The following is an 18,343-nucleotide window of genomic DNA, read 5'->3' as shown; positions in this document are numbered from 1 at the left end:
AGGGTGAATACCTTTAGAATGCTCTGTGTCTGGATGCAAGACAATCCGGACATACTTAAGATCACCAAATTGCTGGAGGACCTCCCCAAGCGCTTCCTCTTCTGAGTCAAACGAAAGATTTCTGTGGAAGAAAACATGTCACACAAATTTCAGTGACAAAGTAAGACCTTGAGTTTCGATCTGAAGTACATGAATTAGACATCAACTAATGATGTCTGCCTTGTTCCCATCCCTTCTCCCTTGTTCAGAAAAGCAACAGCACACAAGAGCGGCCCCTAGTGGCTAATCCTCTATCAGTCTGTCCCTTTGTCCCAACCTTCCTATATCAGATTCTCTCACCTGAGAATTTAAAACTTAATAGACAAAATAAAAAAGACTGAAAGCTGCAGATACATTAACTTCAAAATAGAAGTGCCACAGATACTGGGACGATGCAGGTAGGCTACAGCGTGACCTGACAGTCACGTCTATACACATGAAAGCTCTGCTTAGCTCTATCCTTCAAGTATACACTTTACAGAAACACCTTTAGCCTTTATTTATTTATACTTTTAAAGATGGTATCCCAGACAAAAGTCCCACAACCTCCAGTAACAGGAGTCTAAAAATGCCCAAACTTTCACCCCTGCTGGGGATCTGCACCTTGCCAACACTGATTCTGTGAACAAATCCAGTCCGCCCTCTTTTCACTCATTGTGGCTGAGTTCTTATTACAATCAGAAGCTTTCACAGCATGCTAGTAAAAATCATGTCTTTCTTTTATTGAACTAGACATATTCCCTACATGTTTATATGAAATCCTTCAAAATAATACAAAAGAAAAACATGGTGAAGTGACTAGGCAAACAGGGGAAGGGAGAAAGGGGAGAGAGGGAAAGGGGAGAGAGAGAAAGGGGGGAGGGAAAGAGAGCATTGAACATCCTTAATCTGGGAATCTAAAGCTTTGTCATGTATTTTTAAAATTTTTAGTATGTATATATGTACATATGCACCATGAAACACATGTGACAAATACAGTTCAATGTGTAGGAATCTAGTTCTCTACTTCTGGTCTGTAAATCCTGAAGATCAGGTTGTCAGACTTGGTGTTAAGCCATTTCCTGCTGAGCCATCTCACTCGGCAGCCTGCTGGTGCTGTAGTAAATGAACGGGACCTATGAAACGCAGGAAGCCCTAACTCCATCCATATATCCTGGAAACAAAAGGTGTCCTGTATTCTGGACACGACTTTCAAAAAGAAGTTAGGGGCTAGCTAGGACCATAGCTCAGTTGGCAGAGGGCTTGCCTAGTGTCTTAGTTTGCTTTTTATTCCTGTGATAAAAACCATGACCAAAAGCAACTCAGGAGGGAGAGGGTTTACTTCATCTTACAGCTTACAGTCTGTCACTGAGGGAAGCCATGACAGAAGCTTGTGGCAGAGACCATGGAGGCGTGTTTACAGGCTTGCCACCCACGGCTTGCTCAGTTTGCTTTCTCTTTTAGATTTACTCACTCATACTTTATATGTATGACTGCTTGGCCTGCGTGATGTCTGTGCACCATGCACACGCAGTGCACAGAGAGGTCCAAAAGGGCATCAGGTCCCCTGGAACTGGAGTTACAGACTGCTGTTGAAGGTATGAGGCCAAAACTCAGATTTTGGCCTACACAACCCCCCACCCCCACCCCTTCTCCATCCAACAGTGGCTAATTGGTGAGTTTCCCCCAAACTCCCTACATTCCTACACTTCTGACGAGTACATTCCATTTGGTTCGGTGTGGTCCGCAAAGCTTTCTTTTCACTTTTGGTGATTGTACTGCTACAGTCTGAAGCACACCCCCTGCCTCCAGGTCCCGGTCCCAGACTCTTCCTCAGGCCCCCTGGGGTCTGTCTCTTGGTGACAGAGTCTGAGTGCTGACCCCTCTGACCCAGAGATCTCTCTTCTTGGCCTTTCAAGAATCAGGAGGATGCCCGGTCTCTCAACCTTGACCTGCTGGCCTCCACTGGCGATAGAAGTTTCCTGCACCAAAAAACACATTAGCAGTGCACTTTAGCACTGGATGTGCCAAGCCTGTGCTGTGATTCTGACGCTCTCTGAACTGTCCTACATGCCACTGTAAGCCTTTGCACCACTTCATGTCTTAGGGGTACTGCCTGCCAGCACCTTGTGCCCACCAGCTGCTGTGCTGCCATGCAGACTGCCCCACCCACACCTCCCTACAGCCCACACTGCCTGAGCCTGCCTCAGCCAGGATGCTACACTCCTCAGACCCAAGTTACTACAGACCCGACTAGAGGAGGCCCTCCTCCTCCCCACCCATCTGCAGCCCACCCAGCTACACTCATTCCCATGACAGCCCTGCCAATTCTGCACAACCCAGTCCAGGCCAGCCTGGCAGGGAAGGATTATTGCCCTCCGACCCTCCTTAACAATCCCACATCTTCTCTCCTTAGGAACTGCATCTTTCTTCGGCCTATGTCTGGGTCACAGTGAAATCCTTTCCTCACCATGAGCTGCATGCTAAGTCATGACAGCTCTCTTGGGTTCTTCTGGGCCTCTGCAACGTCCTTCCTGCAGCTTCCTTAGGTCCATGTCTGGGCTACTGTGACCCCCACTCCCCACACTCCCCCTCTGCCACTGTGAACTTGTTCCAGCTGCAATGTTCTAACAGCCCCTCCCTCCCCCATACTGTTGTCTCGTCAAAAAGCCCCCTCCTTTCAGCCCGATGTAGCCCCCACTCCAGTCCTAAAACCAATTCTCCACCCACCCTGCAGAGGTTAGCTCCCCTCTGCGGCTCCGTATTATACTGTTATACTGTTACAACGGCCTCCACTTCCTCCCCCAACTCCCTCCCTAAAGCCAAATCCTCCACTGTTGACTCAACTACCATACAATTTACGCTCATCTTAGCAGACCCTGCCTCGCCAAGGCCCTCACCAGGGCCCAACTTATTAACCCTTTCCTGTCCTGACTGACTTCAGCTCTCAAGCGTGATATTCTCTAATGATGAAAAGTTTATTATATTTATGGTTTACAGAAATAGGTTTTCTTTAGCCTCATGCATATGTGTTTTCAAGTTAAGCCTAAAATCAGGTATACTTAATATATGGTCCTCAAACTTCTCAGAGATCTGATGAATATGGCATTTACAGTGTCCAATAGAAAGTTCCCACAATAGACACCCCTCCTAATAAGAAAACTTTAAGATCTCCAAAGAAGACAGAGGGGAACCGCGGCTCTGACTCCACCTGTGGGAACAGTGACCACTGGGAAAAACGGCCCACACTTCACCTGCAGCCAGGGATTTACACAAATGGGGGATACTTTGGACTGACTTTGCCTCACCAAAATAAGGTCAATGTTCTCAAGTCCTTCCTCTACAGGAAAAATTCCTCAGACCTTAGTCTGACAGCCAAAGGCCTGCTGCCCCGGGCAACCATTAAATGCCGTTCTTTTCAGACGACTGAAGACCAACTGCTTCTGCAATGATCCACGTCAGCCTCAAACAACTAAGTCTTTATTATTTTAATTGATATAAAAACAAATTGTACTTCTTACTCAAATTTATCCCTCTCAGATCTCTGATGACATTTAACCACAGCAAACACCCAGCAGCCTGGTTAGTCCATTTCATATGTAGAGTTTGCCTTGCTGACAGGATTCATAACTAACAAATATTCGAATTTCTAAAGGTTATAAGAAACAAAGAAGTTATGTAGGTTGAGAAAAAAAAGTGAGGGGGCTAGAGAGATGGCTCATCTAGAGGTCCTGAGTTCAAATCCCAGCAACACATGATGGCTGACAACCATCTGTAATGGGACCTGAAGTCCTCTTCTGGTGTGTCTGAAGACAGTGACTGTGTACTAACATACATAAAATAAATAAATCTTTTTTAAAAAGAAAAGAAAAAAAAGTGATACAAGGTATACAGTCTAAGAAAGTAATCTAAAGCATGCACAGATCTGAAGTGATGACGGTCCAAGGAAATGTGTTAAGGTTTAAAGATGCGAAGGCTTAAGTAAGTCCTAAAGGTCTGAGAAAGGACTAACTTCAGGTATATAAGAAGCTGTTTTAGACTTCTTTCCTCCTCTGTGCTACTGCTGGTCCCACTCCCCCCTCCCTCACCTATAGTCTGAATACACAGCAGCCCTCCACAGCCCTCCTCCCTTAGCTTGCTCCTTTCTAGGTTGGTTTCTCCTCATTTGATCACGTCCTATTCCCTTATTAGGGAAGGGCGTCTTTTCTATCACATTCAAGCATCGTTTGCCTTTTTCTGACCACAGTTCTCAGGACACTCCTGCATTCCTCCTCTTCCTTCCCTCAGCCCCTACTGGTACACGCTCTCGCTCTGAAATCCCCAAACCTCTCTTATCCTCTGTGAGTCAATCCGCTGTATGGGATGCCACCTCTTTCCCTTGCTGCACATCATAAATCCCTCTCTGGCATACTCAAAGGCCTCTGCCTACATCCCCAAGCCCCAGTTCTCCCTACTCTTGCCCAGCCTCTGCCTCGGCCTCATTCAGTGTCTAAACGGTTTCCATGTCCCACCTCGTCACCCTACAATACTCCCATGTAATAGTCCAAATACCTAACAGAGCCTTCCACCTAGTCCAGGGCCTTCAGTCTATTAACTGTTGTCCCTTTACACCTTTTAAGTCTCTAACCCTTAGGTTATCCTCTCCATTATCCCTAACACCACACACCACAACTCATTTTTCAGTCCTAAATCTTAGGACTCAATACTCCTGAATGTCCATCCCCAATTTTTTTTTTTTTTTTTTTTTTGCCTTCACATAGATGGATCCTGATTTTCAACAATCCCAACTAGACTGGACTTCTCTGGAGATTTGGAGACAATCCCCAACTTTTTGGCCAGGCACTCCTATAGACTTGGCTTACCTCCTCCCTCTTCCCTCCCATTGGCTTCAGTATATAACCTCCTAATTTGTGGTCTTTACCTCTCTGAAAGTCAATCTGATCTGCCTCACTCCTCAGTTTCCTCGGCTCAATGGGCCTGACTCTCACCTTCCAAAGCTCCCCTCTCCAAGGCGCCTAACTTGGGTTCTCTCTCATGTCAACCCATGGACACCTCACTGTAAACCACCCTGGCCATCCCCACTCCTCATCTCTAACCTCAGGGCCTCCTCCACTCATGGATGCCTGAATACCTCACCCCTGATACACTCCCATACCAAGCCACTTCTGGACTTACTTCCTTCCTCCCATCCCATCCCACCAACCAATATCTCTCTCTCAATGCTTAGCTTATGGGGGACTCCAATCTCTTCCACCATCTTGTATTCTATCCCTCTGTACTGGTTGGTTTTGTGTGTCAACTTGACACAAGCTGGAGTTATCAGAGAAAGGAGCCTCAGTTGAAGAAATGCCTCCATGAGATCCAGATGTAAGGCATTTTCTCAATTAGTGATCAAGGGGGGAGGACCCAGCCCATTGTGGGTGGTGCTGTCCTTGGGCTGGTGGTCCTGGGTTCTATAAGAGGGCAAGCTGAGCAAGCCAGAGGAAGCAAGCCAGTAAGTAACATCCCTCCATGGCCTCTGCATCAGCTCCTGCTTCCTGACCTGCTTGAGTTCCAGGTCCTGACTTCCTTTGGTGATGAACAACATGGAAGTGTAAGCTGAATAAACCCTTTCCTCCCCAACTTGCTTCTTGGTCATGATGTTTGTGCAGGAATAGAAACCCTGACTAAGATACCCTCCAAACTTTTCTTATCAAAAACTCACATTTCTAACTAGTCCTCTCTTCAACCCATCCATACTTATCTCTTTGCCTCAACATTCCTCAGATCTTCTACACTCAAAGACCCCAGCCCCTCTCACATAGAGGAGGGTCCTCTTACTTACTTCTGCCACTTTTTATATAGATGGCAGCTCCTTCCTGTCAAATGGCCACATCAGACTGACCCCACCATTATTAGTGAAGGCAATAATCACACCAACATTACAGCCCACCAAGCTGCGACCCCCTTTTATGTCTCATCCCATGTCCTTCCAGGATACCCTACTACATAACCCAGACAACATGCCTAGCCCTCCTTCAGCACAGGATGCTCCCTCACCCCTGTTCTGTGTCCATCCTCACACCATCCTCACACTCTCAAACCCTGTTACAGACCGTCCCTCTCACCAATCATCCAGGCTCCTAAAATATTTCAATTTCAGAGCCCACCTGAACACCCCAGCAAAGACTACTCTGATGTAACAAAAGCCTCTCATATTATGTTCTCCCCAACACAAGACCCTGCTTTCAGATAACAGTGGCTCTCCGATTAACCTCAGACAGCCAATGGAAATTTCCCTGGCCCCTCTCCAGAACTCTCAAACAGACTTCAGAAAAGTCTTCCTGCCAACCAACAGTCTAAGCTGTCCAGCCCATTGCCTCTTTCTAAGGGTGGGATCTCTCCTTCCCTGGTCTTGGGACTCCAACTCCCAGGACCATTAACCCATCATTTTAAATGTACATCCAAGATAAAATGTTTTCTAAACTAACTAACTTTACCTCTGTCCCTAGCCTATCTGCCCAGCACATTTCAAATCAACTACAGACCACTCCAACAACTCCAGCCCAAGCCCTGACCGTTTCTTCAGAGTCTCTATCCTGGTCCAGCCACACAGAGTACACTTCCCTACGTACAACAAGTAAAAGAGTTTGCTCTTCCCAACCTGGACCAACAACCCAGCTTCTTTGGGTCCCCCAACAACGAAGCACCAATGTCAGCAGGAAGCAGACAGAACAACACCCGCTTGCCCAACCCCAAACAACTCAATATCGAAACAAAAAGGTGGGAATAAAGGGGCTCTGGCCAGCTCAAGTGTGCAAGTGGGGCTCTGGCAGGCCTGCCCTTCTCTCCCATTCCCTCGGCCACACTAAAAACTTTTAGACTACATGCTTAAAGCCAGTCACCAAGGTGTATTCCTATGTTTGGCCATCCCAACACCCAGGGTGACTACCAAGACCCAGCTACAAAGTATTCAAGTCCAGCAATCAAAAGCCCCCCTTGGCTCACCTAATTAACATGCCCAATTAAAATTAAATACCTCATACTAACACAGGGTTTCCTTTATAAACCACCATTTCCCCGAGGGCCACATGTTTCCTCTCCATCCAGAGGCAGTCCTTTGTCCCCCTTTCTGAGACAAATACCCCTTCCCCTCTCCCTCGTTCCCTTCCCCTGCTACCTTGTCCTTTATCTCCTGTCTTTGTCTCTTGTTCCCAGCCCTTTTGTCTCTCTGGGGCAAACAGATCTCCTTTGTGCTGTGAACTTGGTTTGGGGCATCCTGACTGATGCCAATCCTTTCACAGTTGTAAGCACTCTGTGGGTGCTGGGAGTCAAACCTGCGCCCTCTGGAAGATCCATCAGTACCCTTAACCGCTCATCTCTCTAGTCCTGTCAGCTTGTTTCGTTAATACAACCCAGGACAAGACTGGGCCCTCCCACTCAATTGCTAATCAAGAAAATGCCCCACAGACCTGGCTGTGGGACAGTTTGATGGAGACAATTTGTCGACTGATGTTCCCTCTTCCCAGATGACTAGCTTATGTCAAGCTGACAAAAAAATATTCCATAGATGTAGTGTTTACAAAGGCCTAAATTTTATTCCCAGCACAATATAAACTAGGCATGGTGGAATACAGCTGTAGTCACAATATTCAGGAGGTAGAGGTAGGAGATATAAGTTCAAGGTCATCTTTAGCTACATAACCTGAGATACATGAGACCCTCTCTCAAAAATATAAAAAACAAAAAGGGAAGAAAAAGAGAAGTTAGGCATGAAGAGAGAAGTTACCTAGGGCAAACCTCAGTATCCTCAGTATCTCTCCTAAAGTAAAGGTGAGAACCAGCTAAGAGCTGAAATGTTTTAGAAGATGCCACCCCAGTTATAAAACAAAAACTCTAACAAAGACAGAGACCATACCTGCTAATTATCTCCCGTCTTAAGCTCTTGTTCTTACATTTCTCACTGGTGTCCCCCAGACCAAAGTGCTAACCGGTCTCATAGCATCTAACTCTAGTGCTAAGGGAAGGAGAGAGGAAAAGAGGAAGGGAGAGAGAGAAGGTGGAGGAGAGGGCAAAGGAGAGACAGGTGAGTGGGGGAAGGCGAGGTCAGCAAGGAGACAGGTGAAGGGGACACACAGCTTCGCATACAGAGGGCATACCTGATGAAGACAGTTTTCCCTTCAGTCACATCGGAGGGTAACTTCCTCTTCTTTTTCTTTGAGACTGGAACATCTAATGTAAACAACAACAAGAAACAAAACAAAACAAAACAAAACAAAAAACCTCAAAAAGACAAATGCAAGTCACGTGGCAAAAGGATAACTTCTTAAATGTTTTATATAAATTAATTTTAAAATGAACTAAGAATGTAATGACTAGATATATTAAAAGATGCTCACACTCAAAATATTTAAAGAAAAGCGGGCTGGAGAGATGGCTCAGTGGTTAAGAGCACTGACTGCTCTTCCAGAGGTCCTGAGTTCAAATCCCAGCAACCACATGGTGGCCCACAACCATCTATAATGAGATCTGATGCCCTCTTCTGATGTGTCTGGAGACAGCTACAGTGTACTTATATATAATAAATAAATAAATCTTTAAAAAAAAAAAAGAAAAAAAGAAAAGAAAAGCAAAGGGACTGAAGGTGTAGCTCGGTGGTAGAATGTGAATTTAGCATAACCAAGGACATAGGTTCAATACCCAGCAGCAAGAGAAAGGGAGGAAAAAGGGGCATAGTTTAAGAAAAAATACTACTTTTTACTTAAATTGGCAAAACATAAAAGACCAATAAGGACTGGAGCGATGGCTCAGCGGTTAAGAGTATTGACTGCTCTTCCATAGAACCTGAGTTCAAATCCTAGCAGCTACATGGTGGCTCACACCATCTATAATGAGATCTGATGCCCTCTTCTGGTGTGTCTGAAGACAGCTACAGTGTACTTATGTATAATAAATAAATCTTAAAAAAAAAAAAAACTAAAAAGACAAAAAACAATATAATCCAATGTGGTAAAGGTGTGGAGGAAAATTCCCGTATGTTGCTGTGGCACAGTCACACACATTCACACACATGCACACACACACTATACTATAACTGCATGAATGTGCATGTGTTTCTACTTATAAACATGTTAAATGTTCTCTGGGTATACAAAAACATAATACTGATTGTCTCTGGGAATATGGTTTAAGAAGTTAACGATCTAGATGGATAGGAAACTCACTGCTTGAAGAATAAACATTACAGAAGGTGTGGTGGCTTGGAACCCCAGCACTTGACAGACCAAGGTGTGAAGATCTCAAGTTCAAGTCCAGCATGGACTTCACTGTGAGACCCTTTCTAAAAAAAAAAAAAAATTAAGAAAGCCGCTTATATGCTGTGTGTACACATACAAATTTCTGGGAAAAAAAGAGAATACTTTGGAGAATTGTTGGATTTTAGTTTCTACAGTAAGCTCCTCTGTACTATTTTTTTTTTTTTAACTTCTTAGCTGAGTCCCACTAAGTTTTCAGATTCAAAAAAGAAAATGACAGGAGGGAGATGAACCAAGTTGTAGGCCTCACTGTGTCCTTGGTGTGAAAGCCTTGACTCTATCCTCAGAAACAAAAAAGCTGATTTCCTCTGTCTCTTCTGTGCCAAACCCAAACACCAGGCTTACAGAAACACAAGCGACACAGCTGAATAAAAACATCCACTCCGACACTCCCGGGGTCAGCTGTTGGCCATTTCGCACTGTACAATGGCTGCTTTACTTCTCCTCAACATGGACTTGCTCTCACTTCTACCAGTGCTCCAGCCGTCCTTCTGAGGAGTTGAGCCGTGCCTCTCCAAGCTCGTGTGAGCCTTTAGCTCCTAGTGTCACAGTGAGCAAGTTTAAGTAAGGCAGGAACAGAGCACCTTGGTCTGGGGACAAATAACCCCCAGAACTAGAAGAAAATAGATCGGCCTTACTTGAGACACAAGTTTGTCTGGAAGCCCAAGCTGAGTTTATAGTTCTTTACCTCATCTCAGACTCAGAATTGTTTGTTTTGTTTTTCTGACTCATTTTATCTACATTATCAACTCAAAATGGTTTTGTTTTGTTTTTTTAAAAAAACCTATTTAGTCTGTATCCTGCTTATCAAGTTATTTGACTTAGACCATTGGAAGTGGTAACACCTTCAATATTAAGGCTAGGCTTTAACTTCCCTAAGGAAGACTCTAAATTCTCAATCATTTCAAACTCATCTTTAAAACAAAACAAACAATAAAGAAACAGAATATGGCTTAGGTGGCAAATGACTGCCCAGCACGCACGCAGCCTGAGTCCAGACCCCAGAGCCACATAAAGCACACAGCGCCGTGTACACCTGTGGTCCCCGCTCTGGGGTCAGACACAGTGAAGGCAGCAGGGACCGGCTCAAGGGCATTCTCCACTGCATACTGCACTGAGGCCAGCCTGGGCCATCGGAGACCTGGCTCACAAAGGGGGCGGAGGAAAGCAGACACAGCCAGTTAGTGCTCGCACTGCATGCACGGTTCTGTGTGATCCCCACCACACAAAGTAGGGGCTGGTGCGAGTCGCCAAGGAGGTAAAGGCAGGAGGATAAGAAGGTCAAGCTCACTGTCCACTACACAGCCCAGTCAATGTCAGTCTGGGCTACGTGAGATCCCGACTCAAAAGAGAAGGGGAGAGGGAAGAGAAGGGGAGAGGGAAAGGGGATGGGAAGAAAAGCATTAGGAAAGAATGAAAAATAAAGGTTCTCTTTACAGTAGTTAAAAATTTGACAGAAAACTATTTGCAAGAGGCCCGGGCGGAACTGGTGTCCACTTGTCATTAATTTATTCAAAGCGGGAAGGCATCTGTCCAGGAAAATCCAAGCAAACCTTCGTCCTCCAGCTCTTCAATGCTGCTCTCGCTGTGTGCCGTCCCGTCGCCGTAGGAGCTGCTCCCTTCCTCCAGGTCGCTGTCATCGTAAGTGTCTTCCTCGGTGCTTTCCTCGGGCGCTGCTCTCTTGACTGCTCTGCAACAGCACGGTTCAGAGCTCGTCGTGGGGGACACCCGCTGCTGAGCTTCCTAACACGTGCAAGCTCACTCTAGTCCAGGACGTGCACCTACCTCTTCCGCACGCTCACAGGAGAAGCTACCGTCAAGTCTCTACTTTCGTCCTCATCATCTTGGGTATCATCATCTTCTTCATCTTCACTATCATCATCATCTTCTACTTGCTCTTCCACCCTGCAGCTCTTCTTACCCGACTCCTTAGGCTTACGCTCGCTGTTCTTCTTTCCACCTATGGAGGAAGACAGAGAAAGGAATTCATCTGTTATCTGAAACAAGATTATTAAGAGGAATGACTAATACCTCACGTACTAGTTTCTTTGGTTTTTCAGGATTTCCTATATTTTCTTACTATACAGTCAGATTCCGTTTCTATCAGTTCTACACACTCAGATTCAATTAACCACAGACCAAAAAAGTTTTTTAAAATACTGTATTCATCCTGAATATCTAAATTTTTTGTCAATATTCTCTAGACAATTCAGAATAACAACTATTATGTAGCTTTGTTAGTATATTAGGTTTTCAAATAATCTAATGAGGATTTAAAATGTATGGAAGATGTGGTGGTTTGAATAAAAATGGTCCGCACAGGCTCACAGGGAGTGGCACTAAGGATGTGTGGCCTTATTGGAGTAGGTGTCACTAGGGCGTGGGCTTTGAGGGTTCAGAAGCTGGAACCAGTTCTTTCCTGTTGCCTGTAGATCAGGATGTAGGACCCTAGAGCGTCTTCTCCAGTGCCAGGTCTGCCTACACACTGCTATGCTTCCCGCCATGACAACAATGGACTGAACCTCTGAAACTGTAAGCCAGCCCCAAGTAAATGCTTTTCTTTATACGAGCTGCCATGGCCGTGTCCCTCTTCACAGCAATGGGAACCCTAACTAAGACACAATTGTTACATCAATTCTATAGGAGATTTGAGCATCTGAGGGTTTGCATATCTGGGCAGACTATGGCTCAACTCCTCAGACACCAAAAGATGACAGCAAACAGCATCAGCAAAAATAAAGGAAAACAAAACAAAAACCCAAAGCCATCGCCACCCAGAATGATGTCTCCATGAGAAGCCTAGAGATTAACCCGCTCCAGAATGAGAAACGGCAGCCAAAACTCTTTACCACGTACACACCACAGCAAATACACTGCTCACTCTGGCCCTCCATGAACTTTAGTTTTGATGTGAAATATTCTCTGAGACTCTGGTGACTTAAAAGCATTGGTTTATCTCTCTTTGTTTTTAAGTTTTATTTTAGAAATGTATTACTTTATGCATATAAAAGTGTTCTGTCTGCATATGTATCTATGTACCATGAACACGCAGGGCCCTCAGAAGGCAGAGGGCATGGGATCCCCTAGACTGGAGTTACAGATGTTTGTGAGCTGCCATGTGGGTGCTGGGGATTGAACTCAGATCCCCTAGAAGAGAACGCAGTGCTCTTAACTGATGCGCCCTCCAGCCCTGCCCTCTCTTCTCAGCGGTCCATTAGTATGAGGTAAGAACATAAGTGAGGAAAAAAATGACCTAAGGCCCCTCCTCACTCATACCTCAGAAGTGAATGTCCAGTGATCAGATCACCAGGCAGTCCGATGTGAACTGACAAGCATACTGAGCCCACAGGAATGGAGATTTCCCAGGATGCTTTGTCTTTGTTGGAGGGGGTAGAAGGGACTTATCTATGCTCTGGGTATCTCCAGCTCGACATTCCCACTACTGACTACAACAGGGAAGTTCCAGCATACTTTTATCAGAACTCAGCAACTGTTCATTCGGCATGGCGGCTCACACCTCTGATCCCATTGTCTGGGGGGCAGAGGCAGGCAGATCTCAAGGAGTTTGAAGCCAGACTGGTCTACATAGCAAATTCCAGGACCGCCAGAACTATGTACAGAAGCGCTGTTTCAAAAAAACAAAAACAAAACAACCCACCAGAGTCCTTTCTTCCTCCCAGCCCTCCTATCGAGTGCCAACGCACCTTACCTGAGACAGAAGTATGCTGGGCATCTTTGTATTTGTCCTTGGCCACAGCCCAGTCCACAGCCACAGTCCGCCCTGTCAAACAGAGAAGTGGAGTCAGAGACTCTTTCCCTTTTAATATCCCCAATTCCCACCCATTTAAGACAATAACATATTGGTAGAAACAAAGAAATGCCAATTCTGAGACTATTGGTTCTTTTGGCTGTGAGCTTAGCCTTTAACTGCTGAGCCATCTCTCAAGCCCAACTATTGGTTCTGAGAGATAAGAGAGGTAAGACGATCTTGAGTTCCAGATCAGCTTGGACTACCTTGTAAGGTACTGTTACAAAACAAAAACAAGACTAAAAACGTTCAGTAGTTCTCTTTAATTCTTAACCTTTTAACAACAGAAATTCCACATTTTTACACAGCCACCACACTTTAGATAATATGAGATAAAGTTGTAAATGTGGGACTGGAGAGATGGCTCAGCAGTTAAGAGCCCTGACTGCTCGCTCTTTCAGAGGTCCTGAGTCCAATTCCTAGCAACCACATGGTTGCTCACATCTAAAATGGGATCTGATGCCCTTTTCTGGCATGCAGGTATACATGCAGATAGAGCACTAATATATATATACAAATAAATATCTTTTTTTAAAAAGATGAATATTGGGCTGGAGAGATGGCTCAGTGGTTAAGAGCATTGACTGCTCTTACAGAGGTTCTGAGTTCAAATCCCAGCAACCACATGGTGGCTCACAACCATCTGTAATGAGATCTGATGCCCTCTTCTGGTGTGTCTGAAGACAGCGACAGTATATATGTATATGTGTGTGTGTATATATATGTATATATGTATATATATATGCACATATGTATATATATATATATATACACATATATACACTTTTTTTAAAAAGGTGAATATTTTAAAAATATTTCAAAAATCAAGAAGCAAAACAGTCATTCTGGAACAAAGGAAATCCTGCTCAAAAGTTAGGAAAGAACTAAGCTGACCCTTCCATCAGCCCAGTACCTGATACTACCAAGAGCAGATTAATAGCCCAGGAGCACTGATGAATAGTGGCCCAACCAAAAGAGAAGAACACAGGCATCAACTGCATTTATTAGCAGCTTTGTCCAGGATAGCCATTAGGAACTCCAAAAGACCCACCAAGTGAAAAAAGGGCTCCTGGCATGAGATCTTTCAAATTCAGCCTAAGATTAAATACTAGAAATTTTCACCAAAAATTATAGTTTGGTGGTGCATACTTGTAATCCCAGGACTTGGAGGTGGCAGAAAGATCAGATGTTCAAGGCCATTCTTGGCTATTTAGGGAACTCCAGGCTACCCTGGGCTACATGAGCTAGCATTTAGCGATGAGAGCCTAAGCCACAGAAACATCTTTCTAACATAACAAAAAATGTGAACACTGTGCTAATTCTAATTCAGTCAAGCACCAGAAATAACAAAGTCATGGTGTAAGTGTAGAAGACCTACCTTTTATCTCTTTCATATTTGCGCCTTTGAGAGCTTTTCCTGCTTCAAGGAGGTTTTTGAACTGAATAAAAGCAAAACCACGCATCTTTCCATCTGTGAACAAATGTACAAAAAGGTTAGAGGCAGCAGTGGGTAGCACAGAACAAGAAGACTACAGCAACTCAGGCTGACAAGCCACAGCCTGCCCTAAAGCAACAGTTAATAACCCCTGTAACTCCAGCTTTAGGGAAGCAATGCGGCAACACCAGAGGTAACTGACACAAGTCTAAGTCTGAGCTCCCTAACAATCTCTGCAAGGGAGTAGCGTCAGCACTTGGGCTTCCCTACTTGTCAAGCACTATGCCGGGCAACTTGCAAATATCACATTGTCTAGGGCCACAATGAACATAGCAAACAACTTATTTCCAGTTCAGTAATATGGAAAAAGTCACATTAAATTATCTTCATCGAGCAGAGCTTTGGTGGCACATGCCTTCTATCCCAGCACTTGGGAGGAAGAGACAGTCAGATCTCTGTAAGTTTGAGGCCAGCCTGGTCTACAGAGTGAGTTCCAGAACAGTCAACGATACTGTCTTGAAAATAAACAAACAAACACAACAACAACAAAAACAAATAAAACCCAATTATCTTCATTAAATGGAGATGTGGAAGTACCTGGTTTCCTTGGGATATTCACTTCCAGAACAGTTCCATAGTGAGTAAATACTGATTTCAAGTCATCTTCTGAACACTAAAACCAAAAGGAAAAAGGGAAAAGGGAAAACGAGAGCCATTACCACAGCAAAGACATGTGGAACATTAACTACTGAGTTCATTTTCTACAGAGTCTGGATCATTTCATTCCTATCTGTTAAACTTTTACGATTAGAACAGCAAACAACCGCGAACAGATGACAGCTTACTTTGTATCTAAGAAGCCAAAAAGGAAAAGAAAAAAAAAAGCTAGGCATGGTGTTCCACACCTGCCATCGCAGCACTCGACAGGTAGTCAAGACGATCCAGTTAAAAGGCTAACCTCAGCTACAAAGTTTGAAATGTACATGAACTACAGGAGACACTGTCTCACTCAAAAAGGAAAGGAGAGAGAGGCTAAACACACAGAACCTTTTCTCAGTAGTGGCTTCTTCCAAAGGGAAGCATCAGTCTTCACACTTTATGAATTTACTAAGTCCTTTTAAATTATAGTTACTCATTTAATTTCTGGTTGGGGGGAACCACACATACTCATGTGCCTTGAAATCAGAGGACAGCTTGCAATGGTCGGTATTCTTCCACCATGTGGGACCCAGGGATCAAACTCAAGACAACAAGAATCTTTACCCACTGAGCCCTTAATAAACAGGTCCATTTTCCCAATTCAATAGGCTAAGGTTTGTTTCCCAAAAGAATGCTGCCCATTCTTGATGGATCTCTGCCAACGAGCCTGACTTGGCTCCAGCATCCTAACACACACTTAGCCCCATCACTCACCTTAAAGCTGAGGTTCCGGATAATTAATCTGGCTTTCTTATCTGCCACTTTGGCTTTTTTGTGCTTTGGCTCCTTCTTTGGGGACTCTGAATTTTCTAAAAAGTGAGAGACATGGGATAAGTCTGCAACCCATTTCTAGGACAGACATAAGTGAAGAAGGTTCCAATACAAAGAGCATTTGCCACGAGGTCAAGTGTGCAATATTCAGGAACCAGATTGCACAGACAGAGAGGCAAGCGAATGACTATCAAAGCACACCAGAGGAGTTCTGGCAACAAAAACTAAACCAGGGAACTCGGGTTTTGGACACTCCCCCAGCTCTCTGATCTTCTGGGTTTTCAGTGTCTTCCTAACCCTTGCAGCATGACTAGAAACTCACCATTTTTTCTTGTTTCCTTGGACTTGTTCTTCAGTTTTTTCTTGGCAATGGTCACATTGATCTTGCAACCTTCGAAGGTAGTGATCTCCTTAAGGGCCCTCTGAACATCTTCCAGCATGGAGAAGGTCACATAGCCAAAGCCCCGGCATGCTTTACTCCCTAGAACAAGGCACAAAGGAAGGGACCTGGAGTGAGAGGACAGAGGCCCCAAGTCGTCAAAGACTAAGCCAGTGTGTGTTCTACCCGGCCGCTCTGTGAGCTACCCCTGAGATGAGTCTCCAAAGGAAAAGAACATGGCTGGGATCCGAAGCTCCTTCTCCACTTTGAGGACTGTTAATCTTCCTCCTGCTTCCAATTTGATGTCCTCTTCTTACCCCAGCCCTGATAACCTTAAGAATATGGAGTACCCATGATATACATTAGGCCTTCACAAAAGAATTCAACATACAACAAGGAAAGATCACCAGAAAGGGTAGGAAAAATACATATGGTAGATCTAGAAACCCAGATGATAACAACACAGTCTTCTCTTAGAGGACATTAGCAATAAGTAAGGCCCTGAAAAAGGAACCTCAAAAAATAAATAAATAAACCCCAGTTTAGAAGCCTCTAGGTATTCTCATTATAGCATCAACACCTTGACATTTTAAGTACCAAATTACATATTTCCAAAAAAGGTATAAATCCCTGGCCTCCTTTTAGCTGCAGAACACACCAAGCTAGGTAAAACAAGTATGACCATCCCTTCGTTCCAAAAAATAATTTGAGATAGAGAAGAATAAATGAGTGTCAAAATAGTGTCAAAACTAAGCCTAACATTGGACAGATGGTTCAGTGGTTAAGAGTACTGACTCCTGTTTCACAGGACTGGGGTTCTATTCCCAGCACCAACATGTTGGCCTACAACTATCTGTAACTCCAGTCCCAGAGGACCTCTTCTGGTCTCCAAGGTCAGCAAGGCATCAGAGCACTAGACACACATGATGCACAGGCAAAATACTCATGCCCATAAAATTAAGATATTAATTGTTTTAAGACTTACTTATTTCATGTATGTGAGTACACTGTCACTGTCTTCAGACATACCACAAGAGGGTATCAAATCCCATTACAGATGGTTGGGAACCACCATGTGGTTGCTGGGAATTGAACTTGGGATCTCTGGAAGAGCAGTCAGTGTTCTTAACTGCTGAGCCCAAGAAGTTAATTTTTTAAAGAACTAAGTTAATTTCTCCTTGCCAGCCTCATGGCCTTTTATGAGACTCCACAAAGAATAACAGAACCTAAAAGATAAATAATTATTCACCATGGCCCTTTGTTTGGGGAGGGGAATTAATAATAAAACTATAATTTCTTACACACACACACACACACACACACACACACACACACACACACACACACACACACACACACCCCAATGGCGATGACTGCCCATGACCTGCAGAAGAAACAACTCTTAGGCTCTGCTTCCCTTTCAAATACACTTAAATCTCCCCAGAGGACATGTGCTATAATACAGAATAGTCGTTTGTATAAACTGGTTGCATGGCTGACACACAGCACCAGAGAACAAACGGTGACATGAAGATTGGTTTCTTTTCTCTTAGAACTTTCACAAAAACCTATCACTCATCTTTCAGAAAATAAAAAAATCAAGACCTCTTCTTGATAAGTACGATAAAAACAAAGCTGTTCCACTGTGAGTTTCATGCCCAAATAAAGGCATACAATAACTGTCTCCACAAAGAACTGCCACACACATTCAGAACCCTCACAATCATAAGAAGTGCCATGCCAATCCCATTCTAGACCAGGCCACCTCAACTCCATCCCCACCTCTCCTCTACCACAGTACACTCGTTTCTAGTACACCTCACTTGACTGGAGAGGAAGCTCATAATTTTTCTTAAAAGGAGTATAAGAGATTGTAAGGATTTAGACCAAGAACATCAGGTTTAAGGTAAGGGTACACAAAACTTACATTCCACAGAGAT

At 44.3% G+C, this 18,343-nt stretch overlaps 1 protein-coding gene across 1 annotated transcript in view; it reads right to left on the bottom strand.

The window, feature by feature from the left end:
- Positions 1 to 18,343, bottom strand: part of Rbm28 (RNA binding motif protein 28) — a 38,680-nt gene that overhangs the window by 18,300 nt on the left and 2,037 nt on the right. The window contains exons 2-10 of the mRNA XM_032906852.1: positions 16,347 to 16,505; positions 15,968 to 16,062; positions 15,152 to 15,227; positions 14,498 to 14,590; positions 13,021 to 13,092; positions 11,097 to 11,271; positions 10,865 to 11,001; positions 8,157 to 8,229; positions 12 to 121 (exon numbers count right to left, since the gene is read on the bottom strand). Of these exons, the coding sequence (XP_032762743.1) occupies positions 12 to 121; positions 8,157 to 8,229; positions 10,865 to 11,001; positions 11,097 to 11,271; positions 13,021 to 13,092; positions 14,498 to 14,590; positions 15,152 to 15,227; positions 15,968 to 16,062; positions 16,347 to 16,505 (990 nt within the window). The remainder of the gene's footprint in view (positions 1 to 11; positions 122 to 8,156; positions 8,230 to 10,864; positions 11,002 to 11,096; positions 11,272 to 13,020; positions 13,093 to 14,497; positions 14,591 to 15,151; positions 15,228 to 15,967; positions 16,063 to 16,346; positions 16,506 to 18,343) is intronic.

This window comes from Rattus rattus, chromosome 6, assembly GCF_011064425.1.
Source record: "Rattus rattus isolate New Zealand chromosome 6, Rrattus_CSIRO_v1, whole genome shotgun sequence".
In the NCBI taxonomy this organism is placed as follows: Eukaryota; Metazoa; Chordata; class Mammalia; order Rodentia; family Muridae; genus Rattus; species Rattus rattus.
The sequence above is the reverse complement of the archived record's forward strand: the minus strand, read 5'-3'. Positions and strand labels throughout refer to the sequence as shown.